At 40.5% G+C, this 26087-nt stretch overlaps 11 protein-coding genes across 11 annotated transcripts, besides 3 other annotated features; 3 read left to right on the top strand and 8 right to left on the bottom strand.

The window, feature by feature from the left end:
• Positions 1 to 2352, bottom strand: FLC2 (flavin adenine dinucleotide transporter FLC2; the record flags this gene model as incomplete). The annotated part of the gene is made up of 1 exon (NM_001178196.2): positions 1 to 2352. One exon carries the CDS (start codon positions 2350 to 2352, stop codon positions 1 to 3), a length of 2352 nt encoding a protein of 783 aa, NP_009348.2.
• An 876-nt stretch (positions 2353 to 3228) lies between these two features.
• ACS1 (acetate--CoA ligase 1) lies at positions 3229 to 5370 on the top strand (the record flags this gene model as incomplete). Its single annotated transcript, NM_001178197.1, has 1 exon — positions 3229 to 5370. The coding sequence occupies one exon, from the start codon at positions 3229 to 3231 to the stop codon at positions 5368 to 5370; it is 2142 nt and encodes a 713-aa protein (NP_009347.1).
• A 161-nt stretch (positions 5371 to 5531) lies between these two features.
• On the bottom strand, positions 5532 to 6074 carry PEX22 (ubiquitin-protein transferase activating protein PEX22; the record flags this gene model as incomplete). Its single annotated transcript, NM_001178198.1, has 1 exon — positions 5532 to 6074. The coding sequence occupies one exon, from the start codon at positions 6072 to 6074 to the stop codon at positions 5532 to 5534; it is 543 nt and encodes a 180-aa protein (NP_009346.1).
• A 25-nt stretch (positions 6075 to 6099) lies between these two features.
• Positions 6100 to 6259: an origin of replication (ARS105; Autonomously Replicating Sequence).
• A 90-nt stretch (positions 6260 to 6349) lies between these two features.
• GPB2 (Gpb2p) lies at positions 6350 to 8992 on the bottom strand (the record flags this gene model as incomplete). Its single annotated transcript, NM_001178199.2, has 1 exon — positions 6350 to 8992. The coding sequence occupies one exon, from the start codon at positions 8990 to 8992 to the stop codon at positions 6350 to 6352; it is 2643 nt and encodes an 880-aa protein (NP_009345.3).
• Positions 8993 to 9278: 286 nt separating this feature from the next.
• On the bottom strand, positions 9279 to 10787 carry CNE1 (calnexin; the record flags this gene model as incomplete). The annotated part of the gene is made up of 1 exon (NM_001178200.1): positions 9279 to 10787. One exon carries the CDS (start codon positions 10785 to 10787, stop codon positions 9279 to 9281), a length of 1509 nt encoding a protein of 502 aa, NP_009343.1.
• A 316-nt stretch (positions 10788 to 11103) lies between these two features.
• ECM1 (Ecm1p) lies at positions 11104 to 11742 on the bottom strand (the record flags this gene model as incomplete). Its single annotated transcript, NM_001178201.2, has 1 exon — positions 11104 to 11742. One exon carries the CDS (start codon positions 11740 to 11742, stop codon positions 11104 to 11106), a length of 639 nt encoding a protein of 212 aa, NP_009342.2.
• Positions 11743 to 11947: 205 nt separating this feature from the next.
• On the bottom strand, positions 11948 to 13096 carry BDH1 ((R,R)-butanediol dehydrogenase; the record flags this gene model as incomplete). Its single annotated transcript, NM_001178202.2, has 1 exon — positions 11948 to 13096. One exon carries the CDS (start codon positions 13094 to 13096, stop codon positions 11948 to 11950), a length of 1149 nt encoding a protein of 382 aa, NP_009341.2.
• A 453-nt stretch (positions 13097 to 13549) lies between these two features.
• Positions 13550 to 14803, bottom strand: BDH2 (putative dehydrogenase BDH2; the record flags this gene model as incomplete). The annotated part of the gene is made up of 1 exon (NM_001178203.1): positions 13550 to 14803. The coding sequence occupies one exon, from the start codon at positions 14801 to 14803 to the stop codon at positions 13550 to 13552; it is 1254 nt and encodes a 417-aa protein (NP_009340.1).
• A 507-nt stretch (positions 14804 to 15310) lies between these two features.
• GDH3 (glutamate dehydrogenase (NADP(+)) GDH3) lies at positions 15311 to 16684 on the bottom strand (the record flags this gene model as incomplete). The annotated part of the gene is made up of 1 exon (NM_001178204.1): positions 15311 to 16684. The coding sequence occupies one exon, from the start codon at positions 16682 to 16684 to the stop codon at positions 15311 to 15313; it is 1374 nt and encodes a 457-aa protein (NP_009339.1).
• Positions 16685 to 17067: 383 nt separating this feature from the next.
• Positions 17068 to 17305: an origin of replication (ARS104; Autonomously Replicating Sequence).
• Positions 17306 to 20282: 2977 nt separating this feature from the next.
• Positions 20283 to 24251, top strand: FLO9 (flocculin FLO9; the record flags this gene model as incomplete). The annotated part of the gene is made up of 1 exon (NM_001178205.1): positions 20283 to 24251. The coding sequence occupies one exon, from the start codon at positions 20283 to 20285 to the stop codon at positions 24249 to 24251; it is 3969 nt and encodes a 1322-aa protein (NP_009338.1).
• Positions 24252 to 25565: 1314 nt separating this feature from the next.
• YAL063C-A (uncharacterized protein) lies at positions 25566 to 25856 on the top strand (the record flags this gene model as incomplete). Its single annotated transcript, NM_001184642.1, has 1 exon — positions 25566 to 25856. One exon carries the CDS (start codon positions 25566 to 25568, stop codon positions 25854 to 25856), a length of 291 nt encoding a protein of 96 aa, NP_878039.1.
• Positions 25699 to 26021: a long terminal repeat (Ty1 LTR).
• Positions 26022 to 26087: the final 66 nt, after the last annotated feature.

Here is a 26087-nt window from a genome sequence, read left to right as displayed (position 1 = left end):
TTACAAATATGGGTTGTTGTTGCGGGCGTTTTCGTTGCTGCCGTTGTTGTTAAAATGCGAATATGATTTATTGGAATTCCCCAGGTAGAGACTTGATTCAGGCTTCATTAAACTGGAGGTGCTTGTATTATTCGGCGCTAGATTAGTACGAGAAGCAGATGACGCACGTTGGTACTGTGGAGACAAGAAGCTGCCACCCGTACCCATGACAGCGGAGGTTGGTTGCACAGGTTGCTCCGTTACTTCCGAGGCATCGAAGGGAGAGGAATTTTGCTTAAAAGAGGATGAACTAGTCTCATCATCAAAGAGTCTTGCTGTATTTGTGTTTGCATTCAGGTTCTTGCCGAAAGTGTCGTCACGGAACATTTTTTCTTCCTCATTTTCATTGGTGTCCATAACAGCTTTTCTCAATTCAAACAGTTCAGAATCATTTTTGTTTTTGCCATCGAAATCATTTTGAATCTTAGGAATGAATGACACACGGTCATCTTTCATTGGTTGGTAACGGACATCTGGGTTTCTGTGTAGTAATGCCAGTGTACAGGTGACAATAGTGAACAATAATAGGAATAGAGCAAACACCGCGTTCAAAACGAACAGAATAACCGCCATCACTGACGAAACCACTGCTGGTTGCTTGAACAAATTACTGAAAAACAAAAAGAAAAATGCATTGATCAAATTCACCAAATGAATAGCAATATTGAAAACATTAGTTCTCTTGTCCAAATATGGTCTTATCCAACAGAGACAAACGAAGTAAGCTAGTTCAATGACAAAGATGATCATTGCTTGAGCCTTACCTTGGTTTTGTAAAACGGCAACAAACAGGGATCTTAAGAACGCATAACTTAATAAGGGTAAAAGCCACCAAAACTTATCTGCTTTGAATTGAACGTATAAGAACCCAAACTTGTTCAAGAAGTAGGTATCACTGTAAAGTAGGTACGCAGGATTCTTGTATAATCTGAGAGACTCTCTTCCCTTGATGAAAACCCTTATAGTTCCATAAACCAGAAGTCCCGTGATGATCAGTAATATTACTACCGCATCAACAACAATCGCTGGAGAGTTGACCTGAGTAAATTCCCAAATCGCCAGAAGAGAAACTTGAGGGAAGGCGATGATAGATAATCTGAAAAGGGTGCCTTTGATAATACTCCCCCAGTTCTTCCTATATTGGAAGAAATTGGAAGTCTCTTTCAATATTCTTGCTCTTGTAAGAACTTCCAATAGCGCCTTAAAGAAAATCAAAGAGACGACAACTACAAATAGGAAGAATAGAAAAAACACAATACCGGTCAAAAAGAAATTAGATAGCTCAATATTAGCCAAATAAGCAACTCTTTCTATACCTCTTAACACGAGAATCTTGGCTGAGTAATTGCTTGGATCCTTCTCAGAAGTGGTGTACAGATTCGAATCGTCTAAAATGGTGTCAAAATTGTAATCACTAGACGATGCCATAGAGATAGCACGTTTTTGCACACTAATGGACAAGACGTCCTTGTTAGCTACCACAACATTTGAGACACCATTAGTGGCCTGTACGTACCAATCAAAAATCTTTTGCATGAAGTTTGTATTGATGATACCCATGGACCATTGGAAATTCTGCGTCCACGCGGCAGCAATGGGTGGAACCCTTGAGACACCCATCATTGCAGTGATAGCTAGATTTTGGAAGTATATGAACAATGAGATGGAGTTGGACGCAATGTGAGCAGCAGTGGCTGAGTAACCGATCACAGACACAAACCCTGAGGTAAGTACACCGACACCTGAGATAGCGGCAATGGGCCAGGCCGCATACTTTGTTTGCACTGTCTTCCCGTTACTCAAGATAGCCTGGACACAAGCCAGCGGAGTTTCGAATTCCGTGTCATTCTGAGCGTATGCCACCACACGTACTTGTGCGTCCAAATCTGGAATGGTGTAAGCAATGCCGGGAAATTGCTTGGTAATGGATGATTCGATCACCTGTGTGGACATGACATCAATACGCCCAGCACTTAGGGGGCAAAGCGATACTTGGCCCAAGGAACATAAATCAAAAGTCTTATCCAGGACTTTCAGTCCGTAAGTAAGCAGCTCAGCCTTCACAGTGACGTTCCCATTAAGCGTCGTCGTAGCGTCAATATCAAAGATAACAGTATTATTATCGGGGTAAAATTTCACATCAAAGAATGATGCCGTTAATTGCGAATTGTCCATACACGTCAATAAAGAAGTGGTCTGCAAATGCTTTGCAGACGCCGGAGTAGTGTCGTTTGTGTCAGAGGAACGTGCTGTACCGCTGCACAGTACGAAACACGTTAAAAGGCACCTTGCGAAGGTGTTTAGGAAGATCATGGCTATATAATCTTTTTATCACGTCAATATAATCGTAATGAAACAGAAATGAATGTATTATAATACACTGAAACACGGTATAGCGCAGCAAATTGTTTTAGTTTAAGGGGTATAAATGTTTTCCAAGGGTGGTGTTCTATATATATATGCCATTCATATACTTTTAATAATGTTCTATACGTATTCCCGTGAAGGCATTAATGATTATCTTTTTCTTTAAAAATGCAAGATGGCTGAGTAGTCGCGCGAAAAAAAAAAAAAAAAGAAACAGCAAGGTTAATTTTAGAATACCAACAGGAAAAAAGAAAAGATTATCCTCCCAGAAAAACAATCTGTTTATTACCCGACATTCTTAAAAAAACAAAAGCAAATCACATGTGCACATACGTCCAGAATGATATCAAGATAAATGGCACGTGTATGTACGGCTGTGTAAATATGATAATCATCTCGGACGAACGGCGTAGCACTCTCCATCCCCTAAAAATGTTCACGTGTGACTGCTCCATTTCGCCGGATGTCGAGATGACCCCCCCCCCTCAAAAGGCACTCACCTGTTGACATGCCGTGGCAAATGATTGGGGTCATCCTTTTTTTCTGTTATCTCTAAGATCCAAAGAAAAGTAAAAAAAAAAGGTTGGGGTACGAATTGCCGCCGAGCCTCCGATGCCATTATTCAATGGGTATTGCAGTTGGGGTACAGTTCCTCGGTGGCAAATAGTTCTCCCTTCATTTTGTATATAAACTGGGCGGCTATTCTAAGCATATTTCTCCCTTAGGTTATCTGGTAGTACGTTATATCTTGTTCTTATATTTTCTATCTATAAGCAAAACCAAACATATCAAAACTACTAGAAAGACATTGCCCACTGTGCTATGTCGCCCTCTGCCGTACAATCATCAAAACTAGAAGAACAGTCAAGTGAAATTGACAAGTTGAAAGCAAAAATGTCCCAGTCTGCCGCCACTGCGCAGCAGAAGAAGGAACATGAGTATGAACATTTGACTTCGGTCAAGATCGTGCCACAACGGCCCATCTCAGATAGACTGCAGCCCGCAATTGCTACCCACTATTCTCCACACTTGGACGGGTTGCAGGACTATCAGCGCTTGCACAAGGAGTCTATTGAAGACCCTGCTAAGTTCTTCGGTTCTAAAGCTACCCAATTTTTAAACTGGTCTAAGCCATTCGATAAGGTGTTCATCCCAGACCCTAAAACGGGCAGGCCCTCCTTCCAGAACAATGCATGGTTCCTCAACGGCCAATTAAACGCCTGTTACAACTGTGTTGACAGACATGCCTTGAAGACTCCTAACAAGAAAGCCATTATTTTCGAAGGTGACGAGCCTGGCCAAGGCTATTCCATTACCTACAAGGAACTACTTGAAGAAGTTTGTCAAGTGGCACAAGTGCTGACTTACTCTATGGGCGTTCGCAAGGGCGATACTGTTGCCGTGTACATGCCTATGGTCCCAGAAGCAATCATAACCTTGTTGGCCATTTCCCGTATCGGTGCCATTCACTCCGTAGTCTTTGCCGGGTTTTCTTCCAACTCCTTGAGAGATCGTATCAACGATGGGGACTCTAAAGTTGTCATCACTACAGATGAATCCAACAGAGGTGGTAAAGTCATTGAGACTAAAAGAATTGTTGATGACGCGCTAAGAGAGACCCCAGGCGTGAGACACGTCTTGGTTTATAGAAAGACCAACAATCCATCTGTTGCTTTCCATGCCCCCAGAGATTTGGATTGGGCAACAGAAAAGAAGAAATACAAGACCTACTATCCATGCACACCCGTTGATTCTGAGGATCCATTATTCTTGTTGTATACGTCTGGTTCTACTGGTGCCCCCAAGGGTGTTCAACATTCTACCGCAGGTTACTTGCTGGGAGCTTTGTTGACCATGCGCTACACTTTTGACACTCACCAAGAAGACGTTTTCTTCACAGCTGGAGACATTGGCTGGATTACAGGCCACACTTATGTGGTTTATGGTCCCTTACTATATGGTTGTGCCACTTTGGTCTTTGAAGGGACTCCTGCGTACCCAAATTACTCCCGTTATTGGGATATTATTGATGAACACAAAGTCACCCAATTTTATGTTGCGCCAACTGCTTTGCGTTTGTTGAAAAGAGCTGGTGATTCCTACATCGAAAATCATTCCTTAAAATCTTTGCGTTGCTTGGGTTCGGTCGGTGAGCCAATTGCTGCTGAAGTTTGGGAGTGGTACTCTGAAAAAATAGGTAAAAATGAAATCCCCATTGTAGACACCTACTGGCAAACAGAATCTGGTTCGCATCTGGTCACCCCGCTGGCTGGTGGTGTTACACCAATGAAACCGGGTTCTGCCTCATTCCCCTTCTTCGGTATTGATGCAGTTGTTCTTGACCCTAACACTGGTGAAGAACTTAACACCAGCCACGCAGAGGGTGTCCTTGCCGTCAAAGCTGCATGGCCATCATTTGCAAGAACTATTTGGAAAAATCATGATAGGTATCTAGACACTTATTTGAACCCTTACCCTGGCTACTATTTCACTGGTGATGGTGCTGCAAAGGATAAGGATGGTTATATCTGGATTTTGGGTCGTGTAGACGATGTGGTGAACGTCTCTGGTCACCGTCTGTCTACCGCTGAAATTGAGGCTGCTATTATCGAAGATCCAATTGTGGCCGAGTGTGCTGTTGTCGGATTCAACGATGACTTGACTGGTCAAGCAGTTGCTGCATTTGTGGTGTTGAAAAACAAATCTAGTTGGTCCACCGCAACAGATGATGAATTACAAGATATCAAGAAGCATTTGGTCTTTACTGTTAGAAAAGACATCGGGCCATTTGCCGCACCAAAATTGATCATTTTAGTGGATGACTTGCCCAAGACAAGATCCGGCAAAATTATGAGACGTATTTTAAGAAAAATCCTAGCAGGAGAAAGTGACCAACTAGGCGACGTTTCTACATTGTCAAACCCTGGCATTGTTAGACATCTAATTGATTCGGTCAAGTTGTAATGATGATTTCTTTCCTTTTTATATTGACGACTTTTTTTTTTTCGTGTGTTTTTGTTCTCTTATAACCGAGCTGCTTACTTATTATTATTTCACCTTCTCTTTTTATTTATACTTATAATTATTTATTCTTTACATACTGTTACAAGAAACTCTTTTCTACATTAATTGCATAAAGTGTCAATCAGCACATCCTCTACATCGCTATCAACAACAAATTTGACAAACCTGCCTATATCTTCAGGAACGACTGCTGCATCGCTACCACCACTACTTGTGAAGTCCCTGGAGTTCAATATGCACTGAAATTTACCTAGCCGTCTTACACATGACCATAATCCATCCATGCTATCGCAATATATGATTTTGTGTTCGTTTTTCGTCTTGCGAAAGGCATCCCCAATGGCTTGTTTCATTGATCCATCAGTGTGGCTCGTAGGTACCAGCAAAACCACTTCATCAGCGGCGTACTCCTCCCACTTTATGGGCAGTCCTTGTATCGACTTGCTCATTATAATACATTTGCTCTTCCTTGCCTTTTTGTTCTCTTTTACTGAATCACCCTCTGGAGGTCGTGCCCCATTATCTTCCTTTGCACTTGTCACCTTTTGATATATATAGTAGGACGTGACCAACACTGCTATAGCTGTACCCACTATTCCTAATGTTCTTGTTTTGTTTATTCTACTTCTTGATGGTGGTGGCATGTTTTATATCTTCTTCTTCTTTATTCTTCATTATTGTTTCATTGTCTATTTCATCAGCACAATCTTCCCTTATATTTTATTTTTTTTTTTTCGATTAATTGAATTAGGGGACTATGAACCTAATTGTTAATTTTTTGCCAAAATATTTCGCTGGTATTGCGAAGGAGATTATTCTTTGAAAGACAAAGTGTTATGTGACTATAAAACAAAACTGAATATATTATATTCTACTACTAAACAAAGTTTACAAAGTGAAAGCATTGAAAACTGCCTTTTTATGCACTAGGATTTACGCTAGGAAAAATACTTTTCGTTATGGTACCATGTAAATATATTTCTTTTACATTGCTCCGTCTAGATATCAATCCGCCAATCAAAATAATACTTTTGTCACATTGCAAAGAAGTGCCACCGACACCAACTACTATATTTGAATTTGTATCTTCATTTTCGCTATCTTGTCTGTCCTCATCGTCTTCCTTCTTGGACAGAGTAATTTTATGTTCTTCCCAACACTGCGTGCTTAAATCAATTGTGTTCAAAAAATTACCACCCAACGGTAATGTATCGACCTTGCGTTTTCGAGGAGGCTCATCATCATTCTCCGAGTAAAATTGGTCAACATCCTCTTGTACCATACCACCTATACATACACATATTCGTCCAATACTTTCCATTCTGTGGCCAACGAGACCTACGTTCACACTATCCAATTTTTCATCACCGTCTTCGCTCGAATCTGCCTTTGCAAATGTCTCTATTGGAGTCCATGTCTCACACTCTAAGTCCATCAACCACATATCATCAAGAACGTTGAGACCGTTAGACCCACCATGCAATACAACAGTTTTACCTACTGGCTTCTCTTGGCTTAAAATTAATCTCTGTCTCCCTATCGCAGTCATTGGAATAGATGACGATTTTCTCCCTGGATTGACTATATAATTTTCCAAATTATCGTCCATATCGGGATCAAAGCTCGCAGCACTTGCGCTGCTGGCCGAGGCACCAGCTTTGGGCGATTCTTGTGCCGCAGAGCCACTATTGAAAAGATCTTGATGCGTGCCATGAACCATCATGGGGAAAACCGGTTTAGGACTAACAACGCGATCCTGTGATATATATGACGGTTTTAAAACAAAATGGTTTTTTAAGTTGTTCAATAGTCTCATGTCAAGAGAACTCCTATCCATTAACGAAGTCCCATGAACAGAAAAGGCAGAAAAGGCTCTTTCTTCGGGCCAATCCGATTTGTCCTTTTCGCTTGGCGTCAGTAGTATCGCGTTAGCTGTCTCTGAAAACTTACAATAACCTTTTTTACCGCGACGTATCACGGGTATCTCTATCTTCCACAAATCATTCATTGCTTCGTAACGATCATCACCGGTTTGTCTGTAACCACCAAATATTATAACCGTGTGCACAGTATTATGAGGTAATGATGAAAGTACTGCTGCTTTTTCAAGCCGCCCGGAAGTGATGCTGCTACCTTGTTTCATGGAAGCACTCCCCATTTTATGAATTTCGTTCATGCTTGAAGAATGAACGCTAGCTCTCCTATTTGGATTATCAATAGAAATTTGTAAGTGACCAAACCTCGATGACATTGTCGGATATGCATTATATTTGGAAGGTTGTACTATGATATCTATTTTAGTGAACTTGAACGACATAATATCGAGTATGTAACCAGTGTTATTCACATATAATCTTTTCTTGAGATGATACTTCCCATTTTCATCACCACGGGTTTCTGTCCTGATTTCAAATCCGCCATAAAAGAAAATATGTCGGTCCGTTAATTTGGATCCTTGAACACATAGCAATGGAGGCGGTATATAACCCCCCATTTTAGGTTTGCTAAACCGGCATGATGGTATAGAAGCGACATAAAGATGAGGATTATTGACCATTGATGGATTATTAATCACTTGAGGTAGTAAAGGCGGAGGTAAGTTCTTTATTCCGTCTACAAAAAAATCGTTCAGCATCGGCGCATCCTCCTCATAGCTGTAGCATGGCATCAATCCCCCAAATATGTAAATGTTTCCATTTAATTCTACGGAACAATGATAAGTTAAAGCCGGCAGCTTATCTTCAGAAAATAGGGATGGGATAATCATATTACCGGAAGAAATGTCATACCCCTTAGAGGCACACCCTTTACCATCTAGAGTCTGTCGACTTGGAGATCTTTCAAAAAATAAATTTTTCTTCATGGTATTATCCTCATCATAGTGACTATCGATCGGCTTTAAAGAGTTTTTATCACCATACAACGAAAAATCTTTAAAATCCTTCCTTAGCTTTGGTACCCATAAACTGTGCAGTTTTAAAATATCCCATTCTTTGGTATTAACTGTCAATAGCTTCCTATAATACTGGAAATAAGGCAACGCCGACGGTATAGATGGTAGACAAATATTTTGAATAGCGTCGGCACTTTGATTCTGATTTGTGCCTGACTTTGTTCCTCGACCGCTTTTACTTTGCATATCTGATATTATCTTGAAATTATTAAAATTCACTGACCGCACAGTACGATTCAGAAATTTGTCAACCATGAAATTGGTTTGCAATATGTCATTCCTCTGGAGTGGCATGTCGGGATTCTTCAACGCATGCCCATTATGTCGCAATACAAATGGCTTTTTCAAAGAGTAGTATTTTTTTAGCAAATATTCATTTCTTGAGCTCACATTTCCCTTGTCACCAAATATCTCTTTACCAAAAAGCGCGAAAATAGAAAGATAATTCGTCACGTATGGCAAAGGTTCAAAGCAATGATCACCCAAAGATCGAGAGGTTTCTATTCGTTCTTCGCCTTCCAACGCTGATGAAAATGGTGATACAGCGACTCTGTTTCTCTCATAGGGGCTGTATCCACCGTCGTTCCATGGTGAACTGGAAATTTCCATGCCTATGATTTAGTAATGCGACAATGGACCTGCCAATGAATCACAATCTTTACTATTCTATTCCGTCTTATCGGGGATGCTAGTTGTTCTATGTTCGCTTAATTACGGGTTTTTCTTGTTGCATGATTACTTACTGCATGAAAAAATAAGATTTAACATCGGGTAAGTATTATACATCATCATTTAATCATGATGATAATATTGATACTATAATGTTAACCATCTATAAAAGAGAAGCCGTTGTGGTGCAATTATTGAGACCATGTTATAAACTAACACTTGTCCACTATGTAAATACTACACAACAAAGAACCGACGTCGTCAAGAGCACGACGGCCGCAGTAAGCACAAATTTCAGAGGTTGCTCTAATATGCGATCTATAATGCGGTCAAATGGATTAGGGGATTCTCTTTCGTTATGGAAAGTTGTTTGTAGATTTCCTAGTCTGCTATTCATGAATTTGCGTTCTGTGGGGCCATCGGAGCCTCTAAACGCGCGGTCTCTCATCAGCCAAGTCTTATTCCCAATAATTTGCGCCTCTGTTACATTTTTACCAACATAAATGTTGCTTATCAACATGTTTGGAGATCCACTCCAAAACTCGAGGATCACACCACTGATAACGTTTTCGATGCGCAATGGGTGCTGCTCTTCGTAGTATAGCGGGTTTTCAATTTCCGGTGGATGCCATTCCCCCATGTAATTGGGATTTATGATTTCATTGAGTTCGCCTGGACCTTTGTACTTGGCATTATTTATCAGCCCTGGTATCTGCTGGCCACAACCACGTTCTGCAGTGCAAAGAGGATTTTTAATCATGGGCGGTATCCATTCCCCGTGCTCAAGTTCCTTCCACCACGAGGGCTTTTGAGCATTTGGGTCAAGAATGTATTCGGGGATGGAGCTGTTCCATTCTGGTGGTTCAGTGCCATCTGGATGTGGAATCATCAATGGGTCTCGTTCATCCCGATCACTGAGCTTCACCGCCTCAGGATCTGGGATTCGGATGCGATCATCCCAATCATGCGGTTTCGCTACTGAAACATCAGGAATCATTAAAGGCGGTGTAATGGGTGGCTCAAAATTGACCTTTTTCTTGTCTTCGATATGTTCTCTTACCATAACCGTCTTACCGTCTATAAGAATTTGAAAAGACTGCGCTGATTCATCTATTATGAGCGTATACAGATGAGATTGCGAGGTATCAGTTAATTTTGACAGGGGCATCTCTTGCAAATATCTTAGTTTAGATTCATGTGTGATCTTGTCAACCTTATTGATGGCAAATTGCACGCCATTTATTTCAGGAGCACAATAATCCGGACCAAAAACTAACTCGACACCCTCTGTATCGGGTGCATAGTGTTTTAATGCTTCAACATTCATGAAACCAGACATTAACTTAATAAACGCACCGCCGCACGTCAAAGAATTGTCCAACTTAATTTCGTACTGGACAACCAAGGTATCCGTTTCTGAAACATTAATAGGTGTCTCCAAGAGATGTCCTATCATAGCTGCGGCATTGCCTGTTCGAACTGCGATTCCTTTATCCCATGCGGATCCTTGCAATCGACCCTGTGATAGTCGCCATTGTGCACCATATATTTTAGAGCCTTCATTGTTGACGGCTTCACTTGTGATCCACTCTTGGTTTAAATGCTTTGTATTAGTGTAAGCCTGAAAATGCTCCCAGAAAGAATCTTCCGCTAATGTAACGTTGGATAGCAATGAAGTGCCTTTCACCAACGCTAGATTCAAAAACAGCCACCATAAATACGCAGAAAATTTCATAGTACTACTTTGTGTGGCCGTTATCTATATTAGAAATGCGTTGCCGTTCACTTTTTTACACAATCCTTAAACGACATGCATCACACGGTTTTCAGCTAACCCATAATAATTTTCTTTTTCTTAATCAACTTGATATTGAAAAAGTTGTAACTATTAATGAAGTTTTTCAATAATAGTATACATCCAGATATATAAAAAATAAAATAAAACTAAGCTAAAACCATGTTATCTAATGTACAAAGAATGAAAGAAGATAGAAAAAAGAAGAATGCGTACAAGAATCGTGTATTCCTAGGACCTTTCATATGAAAATTTTCTATTCTTCAACATCGTCTGGCAGGACACCGAATCTATTTGTAGGAGTCTTCTGCACTGTGTTATCCTCTGCTAAAGAGTCAAAAACTTCTGGGATCTCCTCATCTTCCTTTTCAGCATTACCTTCACTAGCACTTTTTGCCTGCACAGACAACCCTCCGTTCAAAAAAGCCAGCTCTTTTTTTATAGTCTCATTGGTGCTATCCCAGCCAGCCTTTCTTGTATTTTGAATGTACTTGGCACGAGAAATGGACTTGGCAATTTTACCGTCCAGACGATTGGTAAAATTCAAGGCCTTCACTAAACGATCCCTGTCCATGGATGAAATAGAGTTGGCCAGTTTGTCTTCCAGAGCCTTTTTATTTAACTTCTTGCCCCTCTTACTTTTATTGGCTTTCTTAGATATCTTTGCTTCCAGCAATGCCTCATTCTTGGCTGCTGTTCTAATCAAAATATTAGTCAAATCGGTTTTTTCAGCTCTAGGTAGTTCACTTAAATCCTTTACCTCTGGTTCAAGAGCATCCGATTGTCTAGCAGCTCTTGAATTCTTTGATATTTTCTTGGCCATGCTTTGTTTTAGACGATATCTTACCAGTATAGTCAAGGAAAAAACTACCTTTTGTCGTCTTTGTTCCCACATTCAATACTTCTAAAGGGTCCTTAACCAAAAAAATTTTCAGCTCATCGCCAAGTTGAATAAAGGAAAAAAAAAGAAGAAAAAAAAAAATAATATAGTCGCAGAAACTTACTTCTGTCTGTTTCATAACAACAAATATTATAAAAGAAAATACATAATCTTAGATACTACAAATGAGCCGCGAGGGGCCCCAAATATTATTTTGTCATTACTTCATTTCACCGTGATTGTTAGGCGTCAATAGAATCTTAACGTTGGATTCCTTGTGATCCATCAACTCTTGGAATCCCTTTTCCCAACCGTCCTCAATCCTTTGCTTACCAGTGATTAGTTGCTTACAATCTTCCATGGCGATGTCTCCGTTGTGGATGGCACGAACAACTTCTTCGAAGTCTTCGACAACATAGCCGATCGAACCAGTCATAACTTTCTCTTGGAGAGTCACATCCATTGGTTGGAATGGGACAGGTTTTGGACCCCAAACTGCAATGTTGGTGGCTGTCCCCTTGAATGTTAATGCCTTCAAAGAGGTTTCGAAAGTAACTTGAATACCAGAACAATCATAACTGTAATCAAACCCATCATGGCTCTTGGTCAAACCACGTAGTATCTCTATAGATTTATGACCGTGCTTGGAGGGATTGAACACCTCAACGCCCAGTTTCTTGGCCATTTCTATTCTTCTCTCTGCAATTTCAGACACTACAATTTTACTAGCCCCCATTCCCTTAAGTACCAAAATGGTACACAACCCAATGGGACCTGCACCAAGAACCAAGGCTGAACTGCCTTTTTTGAAACCAGAAATCTTAACAGCATGCCAGGTGACAGAAAGAGGCTCAACTAAAGCAGCCACATCTAGAGGAATTTCCTTTGGAACCGGGATAATGTGATGTTGAGAGACTACGACTTGTTCAGCAAAGCCACCACTGATCACACCTAGTCCTACAAAACCGGCGTGGGTACATAGATTTTCACTGCCCCTCTGACAAGCATCACATGGTTTGGAATTGTAAAATTTGGAGTGTGGCCAGCAATGCAGGTCCGCACAACTGCTGGCAGCATCAACGACCACGTGGTCGCCAACCTTCACCTTTGTCACTTTAGGACCAACCTTGGAAACAATTCCTGACATCTCATGGCCCATTGCCAGAGGTAAAGCAGCGTTGGATAATTTATGGCACTCTCCATCTTTAGGCATGAAGATTGGACCATCCAAGTACTCGTGAAGATCCGAGCCACAAATCCCACACCAAGAGACGTCGATAATAACCTCATCGTCGGTTTGGATTTCTGGCCTAGGGATATCATTAGTGAAGTGAATATCACCCTTCTTGAAATATGCCAAAGCTCTCATAATTAATTAAAACTTTTTTTAGTTCCTTTTTTTTTTTTTTTCTGACTTGGTCAATCGTACTAAGACTTTTTAAGAAAGAAGAAGGGCAACATCTGCCCAAAGGGCTTGAATTGGCCATTGTCACACGAAGTATCTGCCCCACTTTTATATGTCGATTTTTTTTTCTACGTTTCCACCTATTATCATATCAAGAGAAACAGGCTAGGACCCCGTAAGGAGGAAAGAATAGGCAAGGATAGGAAAACACCGGTTTCTTCTCTCCGTCGAAACGAAAAGGGGTCAAAGTAGCGTGAGCAAATCCGGCTTGATGTTAAACTGCTGCCCTCGATTGGCTCGATAAATGTACATATGATGTATATAAAACACTGTCAAGAGAATGCTATGAGAGAAAGAAAAGTTAGTAAAACAAGAAGACCGCGGGATTAACACGAGAACGTGAGTACTCAATCACAATCATGTGTGACGCAGTTTAGCCTCGTTTATTGATTCTCGTAGTCTTTCTTGATCTTTCCGACTGCTCAGCTCGGAAATTTCTTTCTTCTCATTATCGGCTTCCCTGTTCAACTCTCCGTGATTGTTTGGAGTCAGAATAATCTTGATTGTAGACTCCTTCTCGTTTATCAGCTTCATGATGGCGCCATCAAGGCCGTCCTCAATGTTGACTCTGCCCGTTATCATATGTCTTGCTCTATCAATGTCAATCCTGCCTTCTTCCAAAGCTTCTATTACTGCCTCAAAATCGTGGTGTGTGTAGCACATGGACCCTGTGTACTTTCTTTCATGCAATGTGATGTCCATCGGAGAAAACTGTATCTTGTGATGGCCCCACATGGCCAAGTTCACTGCGGTGCCTCTGAAAGTGAGACACTGAATAGCAGCATTCAATGTGACTTCCAACCCGGAGCAATCAAATGTGTAATCGAAGCCGTCTCCACCATCAGCAATCGACCTCAGATAATCAATGCTCTCCTTGGCAGCGTGCGCAGTTGGGTCGTAAACCCTGGCACCCATTTTTTCAGCCAGTTCTCTTCTTACCTTGGCAGGCTCTGAAACGACGATGTCCTTGCAACCTGCAGCGTTCAACGCCAGTATCGTGCCCAGTCCGATGGGGCCAGCACCAATGATCAAAGCCGTAGAGCCTGCTTTGAACTCGCAGACTCTAATTGCATGCCAGCACACAGCCAACGGTTGAATCAAAGCTGCAACGTCTAAGGGCACGAAGTCCGGTACTTTGTAGCAGTGAGATTCGTTCATCACAACACGTTCTGCAAATCCACCGCTCTGCACACCCGCACCACAAAGCCCCAAATATGAACAAATGTTATAGTAGCCCTTTTTGCAAGCAGCGCACCATTCCTTGTCAACGTTTGGCGACAGGGGCCAACGATACCGGTCTCTGCATGTACCTGTGGGCTCGACAACTACCTTGTCTCCCACTTTCAAGTTTTTCACACCAGGGCCCACCTCCAAAACGGTACCAGCCATTTCGTGGCCCATCGCCTGTGGCAATGGGTTATGACTAATCTCATGTGTGTGTCCATCTTCTGGGAAAAAGATAGGACCATCTGTGTACTCATGCAGGTCCGTACCGCAAATACCACACCATTCGATATCAATCACAAGCTCATCGGGCGCCACAATATGTGGCTCCTTTAAATGGTTGGTGAATCTGATGTTACCTTTACCGAAATACGCTAAGGCTCTCATTCTGAAATATGTTCAATGAATTTATTGTTATTCTTATTGCTGTTGTTATTATTGTTAACTGTCTATTAACTTTCAAATATCTTGACGATGGTCTTTTACCAATGACAAGGTTCAAGAATGAAGAGAACCACAAACACAGTCAGGTCCTTACTACTGCACATTACGACAGCCTTTATATACATTTTATCAAAAGCATTAACTAATGTGTTGCTAATAATCGCATCTGCCGGTCTTGTGCTACAGCCGTGGTGGTTAACCCCCTTGCTTAGTTCTCCTTATCATATCTGAGCTAACCAATGCCACTATCCCCCTTCAAATTGCCTAGGTTAATCATCTAATTACCGACATGTAATCTCCTCACCCCGCACGGCCACTACTAAGAAACTTCCGCGGAAGGGATTTCAGTTTCTTCCGTAATGCTGAACCCTATTTGCATAGTAAATTAAAAGTAGATTACACTACTACATACACAGATAGTTACGAACAAAAAGAAAATAGCGCTTACGGCTAAAAAACGTCTCCCTGGTCAAGCATTGCGTCAGCCACCATGACGAAGCTGGCAATGTTGGCCCCCTTGACCAATGATGGCAAGGTGTTTGTATTTTTTTCCGTAGAGTACTCTTGTGCGGCCTGTATGCAGTCGTTGAAGCAGTTGATCATTATCTTCTTTAGTTCTTGATCGACCCGCTCGGCAGTCCAAGTTACTTTTTGAGAATTCTGAGCCATTTCCAGACCGGATACTGCCACGCCGCCCAGGTTAGCTGCCTTTGGTGGCCCAAACCAAACTGCATCCTTTGCATTGGTTGCAGTGCTACGCGCTGTTTCGAAAACAGAAATAGCCTCGGGTGTAGAACCCATGTTAGCACCTTCGGCAACGAACTTAACGCCAGATGCCACTAGGGCCTTGGCTTCGTCACCACTGACCTCGTTTTGGGTGGCACAGGGCAAGGCAATGTCGACGTTGCTCACATGCGTCCATGGGCGTGCTCCTGCAACGTACTTCATCTTACTTTCGCTGAAAGTAGAGTATTCATCAACGATTTCCTCTAACGACTTGAAACGGATCTTGGCGGAAGCGATATCGTGAATTTGCTCAGAAGTAATGCCCGTCTCAGAGATGATGCACCCCTTCGAATCGGATAAAGACACCACAATACCACCCAGCTCGATCACTTTCAAAGCTGCATATTGCGCAACATTGCCACTTCCGGAGATTGTCACACGTTTGCCCTCAAACGACTCCTTGCCGTTTGTTGCATAATCGATCATTGCTTGCGTATAGTAAACTAAGCCGAACCCGGTGGCCTCCGGCCTGATAAGTGAGCCACCCCAGTTTAAACCCTTACCAGTCAACACACCTTCCCAGGAGTTCTTGTATGATCTGTAAGCGCCGAATAGGTAGCCAATTTCACGGCCACCGACACCAATATCTCCTGCGGGCACGTCTGTGTCCTTACCAATATGCCTGCTCAGTTCTCTCATGAACGCATAACAAATCCTTCTGATCTCGTTGTCAGACTTGCCTTTCAAGTCCACACACAGGCCACCCTTACCACCGCCCATATCTAGCCCAGTGAGCGCATTCTTGAAGATCTGTTCAAAACCCAAAAATTTTAGGATAGACAGGTTCACTGATGGGTGGAAGCGTAGGCCACCCTTGTAAGGGCCCTTGGCTGAATTGAACTGCACCCTGTATCCTTGAGCCACTTCTTGCTCGCCATTATCATTTTCCCACGTGACCCTGAATTGAATGATCCTCTCCGGGACAGAAACAATAGGTAACACTTTTTTATACTGTGGGAATTTTTCAAAAATTTTGGAATCCTCCACAGAAGAAACGATCTCATCGTAAGCCTGCTGAAACTCTGGTTCGCTTGTCATTTTTTACTTTTTACCTTTTCTTTTCGGTGACTGTTGCTACTTCCCTATATATATATATATATGTGTGTGTGTGTGTGTGTGTGGCCTATGTATGTACCTTTATATAACTGAGTTCGAACGGCTCAAAGTCAGAAGTCATTAACTGTTTATGTGAAAGTGAAATAAAAAGAAATACTCTTTTTAAGAAAGGCATCATGGTCATCACTTTTTCCATATTAACCAACGATAAAACTGTCCCTTTAATATCAATACTGCTTATCGATAAGATAAGTAATATACCCTTTAAAATCTCATTGGCTCCCTCTCCGCATTTTTTCCTTTCTTCAAAGAGCTGGGCCAATCAAGCAAACTGAACGGGAAGAAAAAGAAAAGTTGGTATAATATTTTTAGTTTTTAAGTGCAGAATATCTGTCAGCAGCCATATATATATATATATATATATATGTATATGCCTCCTATGCCTTCTTTTTAATGGGCGTTAATTACTTTGGCAAGTGCTCCGTTTTATCATACTTTACTTTTTCTTTTTTTGAAAGTTCTCAGAGACCCAACAAAACTTAAAAATAAAACAAAAAAAACAAGCTGCCACAAGTATGTTTATAGAAGAAAACTTTGAAAGCGTTTTATTTTGCAAGAATAATAGCTTCTACACTTTGAATTCTGAAACAATCCGGTGCTTGTTAGTTGTAATTTTTCTATTTAAAGTTGAAGTTCAGCTACATATAACAAATTATGCCTCACTTGATATTACCAGCTCACTTAAATTTCATCTTAACATTAAAATATTTACAGCCTAGCTTAAACTCACTCTGAAGACCTTCTGCACAATGTACAGGTACATCGTAAATAAAAAATTTGTTATGAATCTTGTGCGTCATTGAAATACATTGCCTATGAATTGGTCAATGGATTACGCAACATCAGCTTTTTAATTTAACAGTAAGTGTTTAGTAGTAACAATGATCGCCATTTTGAACGATAAATGCCTTGACGGTTTTTACAACATTGCGATTAACATTTTTACGACTTTTACAGGATTCTGCGTTCATGCATTTGGATGAATATCTCTTCCTCGCTGTTCAGCAAGAGAACAAACGACGTATTACTGGTCATTCGATCACAACATTTATGCGCCTTTCCTTCGCCAAGAAGTCAAGAAGTATTCCATGAACCGTAGTCTAAGAGATTTTTATTAGAAGATCATATAACCGCACGTCCATAGCCTGAGGGGGGGTTCTGTGGAAAGCTAAAGATATCGCACTTATTGAAAAATATAGGCGATACATAAATTTCTCAAAGTAAGTAAACAATAGTTTAAACCCAAATTTACACCGACAGTGCCGCTGCTAGCTTAAACAGGAATTGACCATTTATTGTAATTCCATATGCCAAGTAGGCTTTTCATTTTTGCATCTTCAATACATTAAAGTTAACGTATACTCGACAAGTGGTGCATTGAAAAAAAAAAATCGAATTTTCTATGTGGAAAATACACCCAAAAATGTTCTTCAGAATGTATACTTCGCTAAACCAATTAATGTGCCTATGCAAAAACTTTGAACAAATCAAGAAATTTTTTTGGACATGGATTGACCAGAGATTGACGTAACTCATGCCCTGTCAATGATTTTAGCTTGTGCGACGAAACGTACTTCTCTGAGAAAATCCAGACGAAAAAAAATGACACCAAAATCCCGTCATTATTTACGTTCGAAAAGAAAAAAGTAGGCAATATTTCCCTTTTCGTTTCTTGCCTCTTCTTATGTCATAAGAAACTTACGTGATAAACCAATCGAAAAAGGAAACAAGAAAAAGACAAAAAGGGAAAGCTCTGATGCACCATTAATCTGGTGAAAAAGTAGTGCGAAGGCAACTATTCCATGAACTGATTTTCATTGTAGAAACAATCATTATTGTTTTCTCAAAATTTCTATAATTTTATTGATTAAATATCAGCACCTCCATAACCACCTTGATATGCTCTGATAGACAATCAATGCATAGCTAGTAAACCGAAAATAAACTACAAAAACGTGGATGAAAAATATACGGTTTACTATTCCTTAACTTAATATCAGTAACAGACCGGCTGGAACAAATTTTTCACGAGTAAAAATTTGGTCAAGCAGTTATAGTGTAGTGTCTTCAAAGTATTTTTACCGTATTGTAACTTTTCAATTTTCCAGCCACACGTGAAGTAAGCTGCAAACTAACAAGTGTTTGCAGCGCTCTAGGGAGTTTTCTCTATGACGTAACTTGGCTGCCTTTTCTTCAAAAAAAAAAGGATCTAATCTCTGAAAAACGGAGTTGCCTTCCAAGTGCAGCAAGCTTGGCAGGTATGATTTCAAAAACCATGAGAAAAAAAGCGTATATAGTTACCTTGCTGAAATGCCGGTATATTTTGATTGCACCCAGCTGGGACATGTGAATAAGTCTCAAAAGTGGAACGAATTACCTCAAAGCCATTATTTTTTGAAAATGCATCAATCATATTTTTGTGTGACAGACTTACTGCACACTGGTTTTAAAGGACGTATAAGAATTAAGTATAACTAACCAATAAATACTTTTAAGGTTTAAAATATTCACAACACATCCCGTCAGTGTCCGCAACAAAAAGTGGCTGTGAAATTAGGTATCTCTTGTTTACTTTCGAGATCAGAGGTCACATAGGGCACTCAAAAGGGTAGTCAGCTCACTTTAGTATTTAAGATACACCGACGCCATGTAAGAGGCAGGAACCGAAAAAAATATACAGCACCTGCCTGCTCCTTTTTCAGGGAATACCGTGCGATGTCAAATTTTTTGCTGCTTTGTAAGCTAACCTTAATTTTAGTCGGCTGACAAAATTCACTTTCCTATGGCTATTTCTGTGTTTTTTTTGTATCGCGCTTACTAGGTGAAAACTTTATTTGACATTAAAGTTACATGCGTTTTTCTTCTTCCGGCCCAAAAAATGCAACTATAGTGTTCTAGAATTTTTTAGTCGTGCACCAAAATTATGCATTGAGAAAGCACTAAAAAGGACGGAGTAGTGATTTTTTCAATGTCTCTATCAATTTTCGGATCTGTCGCTAAAACTAGTTTAAGTTTCTGGCGACCCTCCTGGAATGCTTACCTTGAGCGATGGGTACTTTCCTTCATAGGTTATTCAACATTGCACGATATACAGAAAATATATTCTCTGTAAGGATATCGTACCACATTTCAGAGCGCATTAATGCATGTAAAGGAAAGGTACATCACACACGACCACAGATTTTTTAAAAACTTTTCTTTTTCTTCTTTGTTCCTGACAATTCAGATGGCATAAAGAAAACGTTCGCAGTCAGATCAATTAGAAAGCATAACTCAAAATCTATCGGGTGGTATAACACAGAAATTTAAGCAGCTAAAAAATTTTTTCTCTTTTAAAGGTATTCGATTTCCTCCTTTGCTAACACATTATCCTGCCAAATTATTCTACCTTCTTATATATTACATAAAATTCGATGACACTAAAAGTCCATTAATAACATAACGTTCTTCCTTCTTATTTACAGGTACGCTCTTTAAATTGCAATTTAAAAAGAACAATTGTACAATAAAAGCCCCAAAAATGTCTCTGGCACATTATTGTTTACTACTAGCCATCGTCACATTGCTGGGATTAACTAATGTTGTCTCTGCGACTACAGCGGCATGCCTGCCAGCAAACTCAAGGAAGAATGGTATGAATGTAAACTTTTACCAGTATTCATTGAGAGATTCCTCCACATATTCGAATGCAGCATATATGGCTTATGGATATGCCTCAAAAACTAAACTGGGTTCTGTCGGAGGACAAACTGATATCTCGATTGATTATAATATTCCTTGTGTTAGTTCATCAGGCACATTTCCTTGTCCTCAAGAAGATTTATATGGTAATTGGGGATGCAAAGGAATTGGTGCTTGTTCTAATAATCCAATAATTGCATACTGGAGTACTGATTTATTTGGTTTCTATACTACCCCAACAAACGTAACCCTAGAAATGACAGGTTATTTTTTACCACCACAGACGGGTTCTTACACATTCAAGTTTGCTACAGTTGACGACTCTGCAATTCTATCAGTCGGTGGTAGCATTGCGTTCGAATGTTGTGCACAAGAACAACCTCCCATCACGTCGACTAACTTCACCATCAATGGTATCAAGCCATGGAATGGAAGTCCCCCTGATAATATTACAGGGACTGTCTACATGTATGCTGGTTTCTATTATCCAATGAAGATTGTTTACTCAAATGCCGTTGCCTGGGGTACACTTCCAATTAGTGTGACACTACCAGATGGCACTACCGTTAGTGATGACTTTGAAGGGTACGTATATACTTTTGACAACAATCTAAGCCAGCCAAACTGTACCATTCCAGACCCTTCAAATTATACTGTCAGTACTACCATAACTACAACGGAACCATGGACCGGTACTTTCACTTCTACATCTACTGAAATGACCACCGTCACCGGTACCAACGGCGTTCCAACTGACGAAACCGTCATTGTCATCAGAACTCCAACAACTGCTAGCACCATCATAACTACAACTGAGCCATGGAACAGCACTTTTACCTCTACTTCTACCGAATTGACCACAGTCACTGGCACCAATGGTGTACGAACTGACGAAACCATCATTGTAATCAGAACACCAACAACAGCCACTACTGCCATAACTACAACTGAGCCATGGAACAGCACTTTTACCTCTACTTCTACCGAATTGACCACAGTCACCGGTACCAATGGTTTGCCAACTGATGAGACCATCATTGTCATCAGAACACCAACAACAGCCACTACTGCCATGACTACAACTCAGCCATGGAACGACACTTTTACCTCTACTTCTACCGAATTGACCACAGTCACCGGTACCAATGGTTTGCCAACTGATGAGACCATCATTGTCATCAGAACACCAACAACAGCCACTACTGCCATGACTACAACTCAGCCATGGAACGACACTTTTACCTCTACTTCTACCGAATTGACCACAGTCACCGGTACCAATGGTTTGCCAACTGATGAGACCATCATTGTCATCAGAACACCAACAACAGCCACTACTGCCATGACTACAACTCAGCCATGGAACGACACTTTTACCTCTACATCCACTGAAATCACCACCGTCACCGGTACCAATGGTTTGCCAACTGATGAGACCATCATTGTCATCAGAACACCAACAACAGCCACTACTGCCATGACTACAACTCAGCCATGGAACGACACTTTTACCTCTACATCCACTGAAATGACCACCGTCACCGGTACCAACGGTTTGCCAACTGATGAAACCATCATTGTCATCAGAACACCAACAACAGCCACTACTGCCATAACTACAACTGAGCCATGGAACAGCACTTTTACCTCTACATCCACTGAAATGACCACCGTCACCGGTACCAACGGTTTGCCAACTGATGAAACCATCATTGTCATCAGAACACCAACAACAGCCACTACTGCCATAACTACAACTCAGCCATGGAACGACACTTTTACCTCTACATCCACTGAAATGACCACCGTCACCGGTACCAACGGTTTGCCAACTGATGAAACCATCATTGTCATCAGAACACCAACAACAGCCACTACTGCCATGACTACAACTCAGCCATGGAACGACACTTTTACCTCTACATCCACTGAAATCACCACCGTCACCGGTACCAACGGTTTGCCAACTGATGAGACCATCATTGTCATCAGAACACCAACAACAGCCACTACTGCCATGACTACAACTCAGCCATGGAACGACACTTTTACCTCTACATCCACTGAAATGACCACCGTCACCGGTACCAACGGCGTTCCAACTGACGAAACCGTCATTGTCATCAGAACTCCAACTAGTGAAGGTCTAATCAGCACCACCACTGAACCATGGACTGGTACTTTCACCTCTACATCCACTGAGATGACCACCGTCACCGGTACTAACGGTCAACCAACTGACGAAACCGTGATTGTTATCAGAACTCCAACCAGTGAAGGTTTGGTTACAACTACAACCGAGCCATGGACCGGTACTTTCACCTCTACATCTACTGAGATGACCACCATCACTGGAACCAACGGTCAACCAACTGATGAAACTGTCATTATTGTCAAAACTCCAACTACTGCCATCTCATCCAGTTTGTCATCTTCTTCAGGACAAATCACCAGCTTTATCACGTCTGCGCGTCCAATTATTACCCCATTCTATCCTAGCAATGGAACTTCTGTGATTTCCTCCTCAGTAATTTCTTCCTCAGACACTTCTTCTCTAGTCATTTCTTCCTCAGTCACTTCTTCTCTAGTCACTTCTTCTCCAGTCATTTCTTCTTCATTCATTTCTTCCCCTGTCATTTCTTCTACAACAACCTCCGCTTCTATACTCTCTGAATCATCTAAATCATCCGTCATTCCAACCAGTAGTTCCACCTCTGGTTCTTCTGAGAGCGAAACGGGTTCAGCTAGTTCTGCCTCTTCTTCCTCTTCTATCTCTTCTGAATCACCAAAGTCTACATATTCGTCTTCATCATTACCACCTGTTACCAGTGCAACAACAAGTCAGGAAATTACTTCTTCATTACCACCTGTTACCACTACAAAAACGAGCGAACAAACCACTTTGGTTACCGTGACATCCTGCGAATCTCATGTGTGCACTGAATCTATCTCCTCTGCGATTGTTTCCACGGCCACCGTTACTGTTAGCGGTGCCACAACAGAGTATACCACATGGTGCCCTATTTCTACCACAGAGATAACAAAGCAAACTACGGAGACAACAAAGCAAACCAAGGGGACAACAGAGCAAACCACAGAAACAACAAAACAAACCACAGTAGTTACAATTTCTTCTTGTGAATCTGACGTATGCTCTAAGACTGCTTCTCCAGCCATTGTATCTACAAGCACTGCTACTATTAATGGCGTTACCACAGAATACACAACATGGTGTCCTATTTCCACCACAGAATCGAAGCAACAAACTACGCTAGTTACTGTTACTTCCTGCGGATCTGGTGTGTGTTCCGAAACTACTTCACCTGCCATTGTTTCGACGGCCACGGCTACTGTGAATGATGTTGTTACGGTCTATTCTACATGGAGGCCACAGACTACGAATGAACAGTCTGTCAGCTCTAAAATGAACAGTGCTACCAGTGAGACAACAACCAATACTGGAGCTGCTGAGACAACTACCAGTACTGGAGCTGCTGAGACGAAAACAGTAGTCACCTCTTCAATTTCAAGATTCAATCATGCTGAAACACAGACGGCTTCCGCGACCGATGTGATTGGTCACAGCAGTAGTGTTGTTTCTGTATCCGAAACTGGCAACACCAAGAGTCTAACAAGTTCCGGGTTGAGTACTATGTCGCAACAGCCTCGTAGCACACCAGCAAGTAGCATGGTAGGATCTAGTACAGCTTCTTTAGAAATTTCAACGTATGCTGGCAGTGCCAACAGCTTACTGGCCGGTAGTGGTTTAAGTGTCTTCATTGCGTCCTTATTGCTGGCAATTATTTAATAAAATTCGCGTTCTTTTTACGTATCTGTGTATCTTTTCTTTGCTAAATATACGCTGACATGAATTATTTTTTAACTGTTTCTCCTCCAAACTTTCAAATATTCAAATTGAACTAAATGATAATTCTTGCGCTTCCTTTTTTGAAAAAGTAGATATATGTATCATAAAGAAAACGTTATTGTTATTTTCTTGGGCAACAAAAATCCATGAAAAGAATTTCACCGTTATCGATATCATTGTATTTATTTTATTTATTTATTTAATTTTTTTTTTTTTTTTTTTTTTTTGATTTATATCCTGCAAACAACACTTCGAATTTAAATCGATATTTCATAAGTTACAACTAACACTTATAGAAACAGAAGTATGAGTACTTATCATTAACGAGGAAAAATGCCCTATTTTGTTTAGCAATTAATGAACCATCGCCAATTTTTGCTTTAACAATTATTGCCATTTTCAGCAGTACTAACGTAAGATCTAGTGTGGTTCGCTTAGGATGTTTTTGAGTAGAAATCTGCTGTGCATGCCATACGCAGTACTTGAAACTTGAAATAATGGTGATAATTAGTTATTTAAAGTATGTTAATCCTCCTTGTTCTTTTATATTTATTTCGAATTCTTTTGCACTAGTATTAAAAATATCAGCAGAGACGTAAAAGTGCACCAAAATTATTGTAAAACTACTTGCCCTAAAATTGATACTTCATACTCGACATTCAAAAGGGGTCCAAGTTTGGATGCATCAAAAAAAAAAAAAGAAATTATCCAATGATGAGCAAATGGTAGCTTTTCGTTCCCCAGAAGTGTAGTAGTTCCATGAAGTCTAATGACACTTTGGAAAAAGGTTTGTCACGAGCACCTAACTACTGTATTTTGGAATTTTGATAAACTTCAAAACGGGAACGAAGTGTTAAACTTAGATGCGGTTGACTTAAGCTTTAAAAGAGGAAAATAATGACTGATGATAAGAATTCAACAACGATTCAAAGCAGGTGAATTTCCATTACGTTTCGCTTTTCAATTGAAAAAAATTTGGTGGTTATTCGTTTCTTGCTTGACCTCTTTACTTTTTATACTTCTGTGATGAGAAGCAAGTTCGAGGATTTTACGATAAAGCCTACTGGTTATATTTGTATAAATTAGAACGTTGTCCTTATTTCTCTTTTCGAACAGTATCAAAATAAAGTTTTTGATCAGGGCCAGATTCTCTTCAAGGAAGAGATACCTCACGTCTGTAATATCTAAGAGCTAATGTTTCGATCGAACTTTCCTTTGCTTTTTTTCTGGATCTCATGAGGTCCCACTGTATGTATGTGCCCTCGCACAGTTTTGCTCATCATAAACATTAATCATTGGTTTTATGATAAGAATATCGTAAGAATTATTTTAACTTTCAGATTAGATTCCGGCCATATTTCTGACATTTGTTTTATTAATAAAAATTTGGCGAATGCTTTGATAACTGCTGATATTTCATTGTTGAAAAGGCATGATATAAGATGCACAAAGTATATTATAACTTATTATCAGAGATATAGGAACAAAGAAAAAGGGAAATTCATATCTCTATGTAAAAATACCATTATTTCCTCTTCTGTTTAATATGCTGTCCTTAATTTTCATGTTACATTATCAACTTTTGCATTTCAGTGTCCATTAGATCTTGGGACCATTTCCTCAATCTTCATGTCGTCTTTTCACACCGTATATAATATACTAGTAATATAAGTACTAGTCGATAGCTCGCAGTTGAGTCTTATTCCAACAGTTAATGACTCACTGTGCTTTCTGTTGCTGTAGAATTTCTGAGGCATTGTCGCTCTCTTCTATGTG

The sequence above is a fragment of the Saccharomyces cerevisiae genome, chromosome I (genome assembly GCF_000146045.2).
Source record: "Saccharomyces cerevisiae S288C chromosome I, complete sequence".
Taxonomy (NCBI): Eukaryota; Fungi; Ascomycota; class Saccharomycetes; order Saccharomycetales; family Saccharomycetaceae; genus Saccharomyces; species Saccharomyces cerevisiae.
Note: the sequence above shows the minus strand (reverse complement) of the source record. Positions and strands in the feature narration are given on the sequence as shown.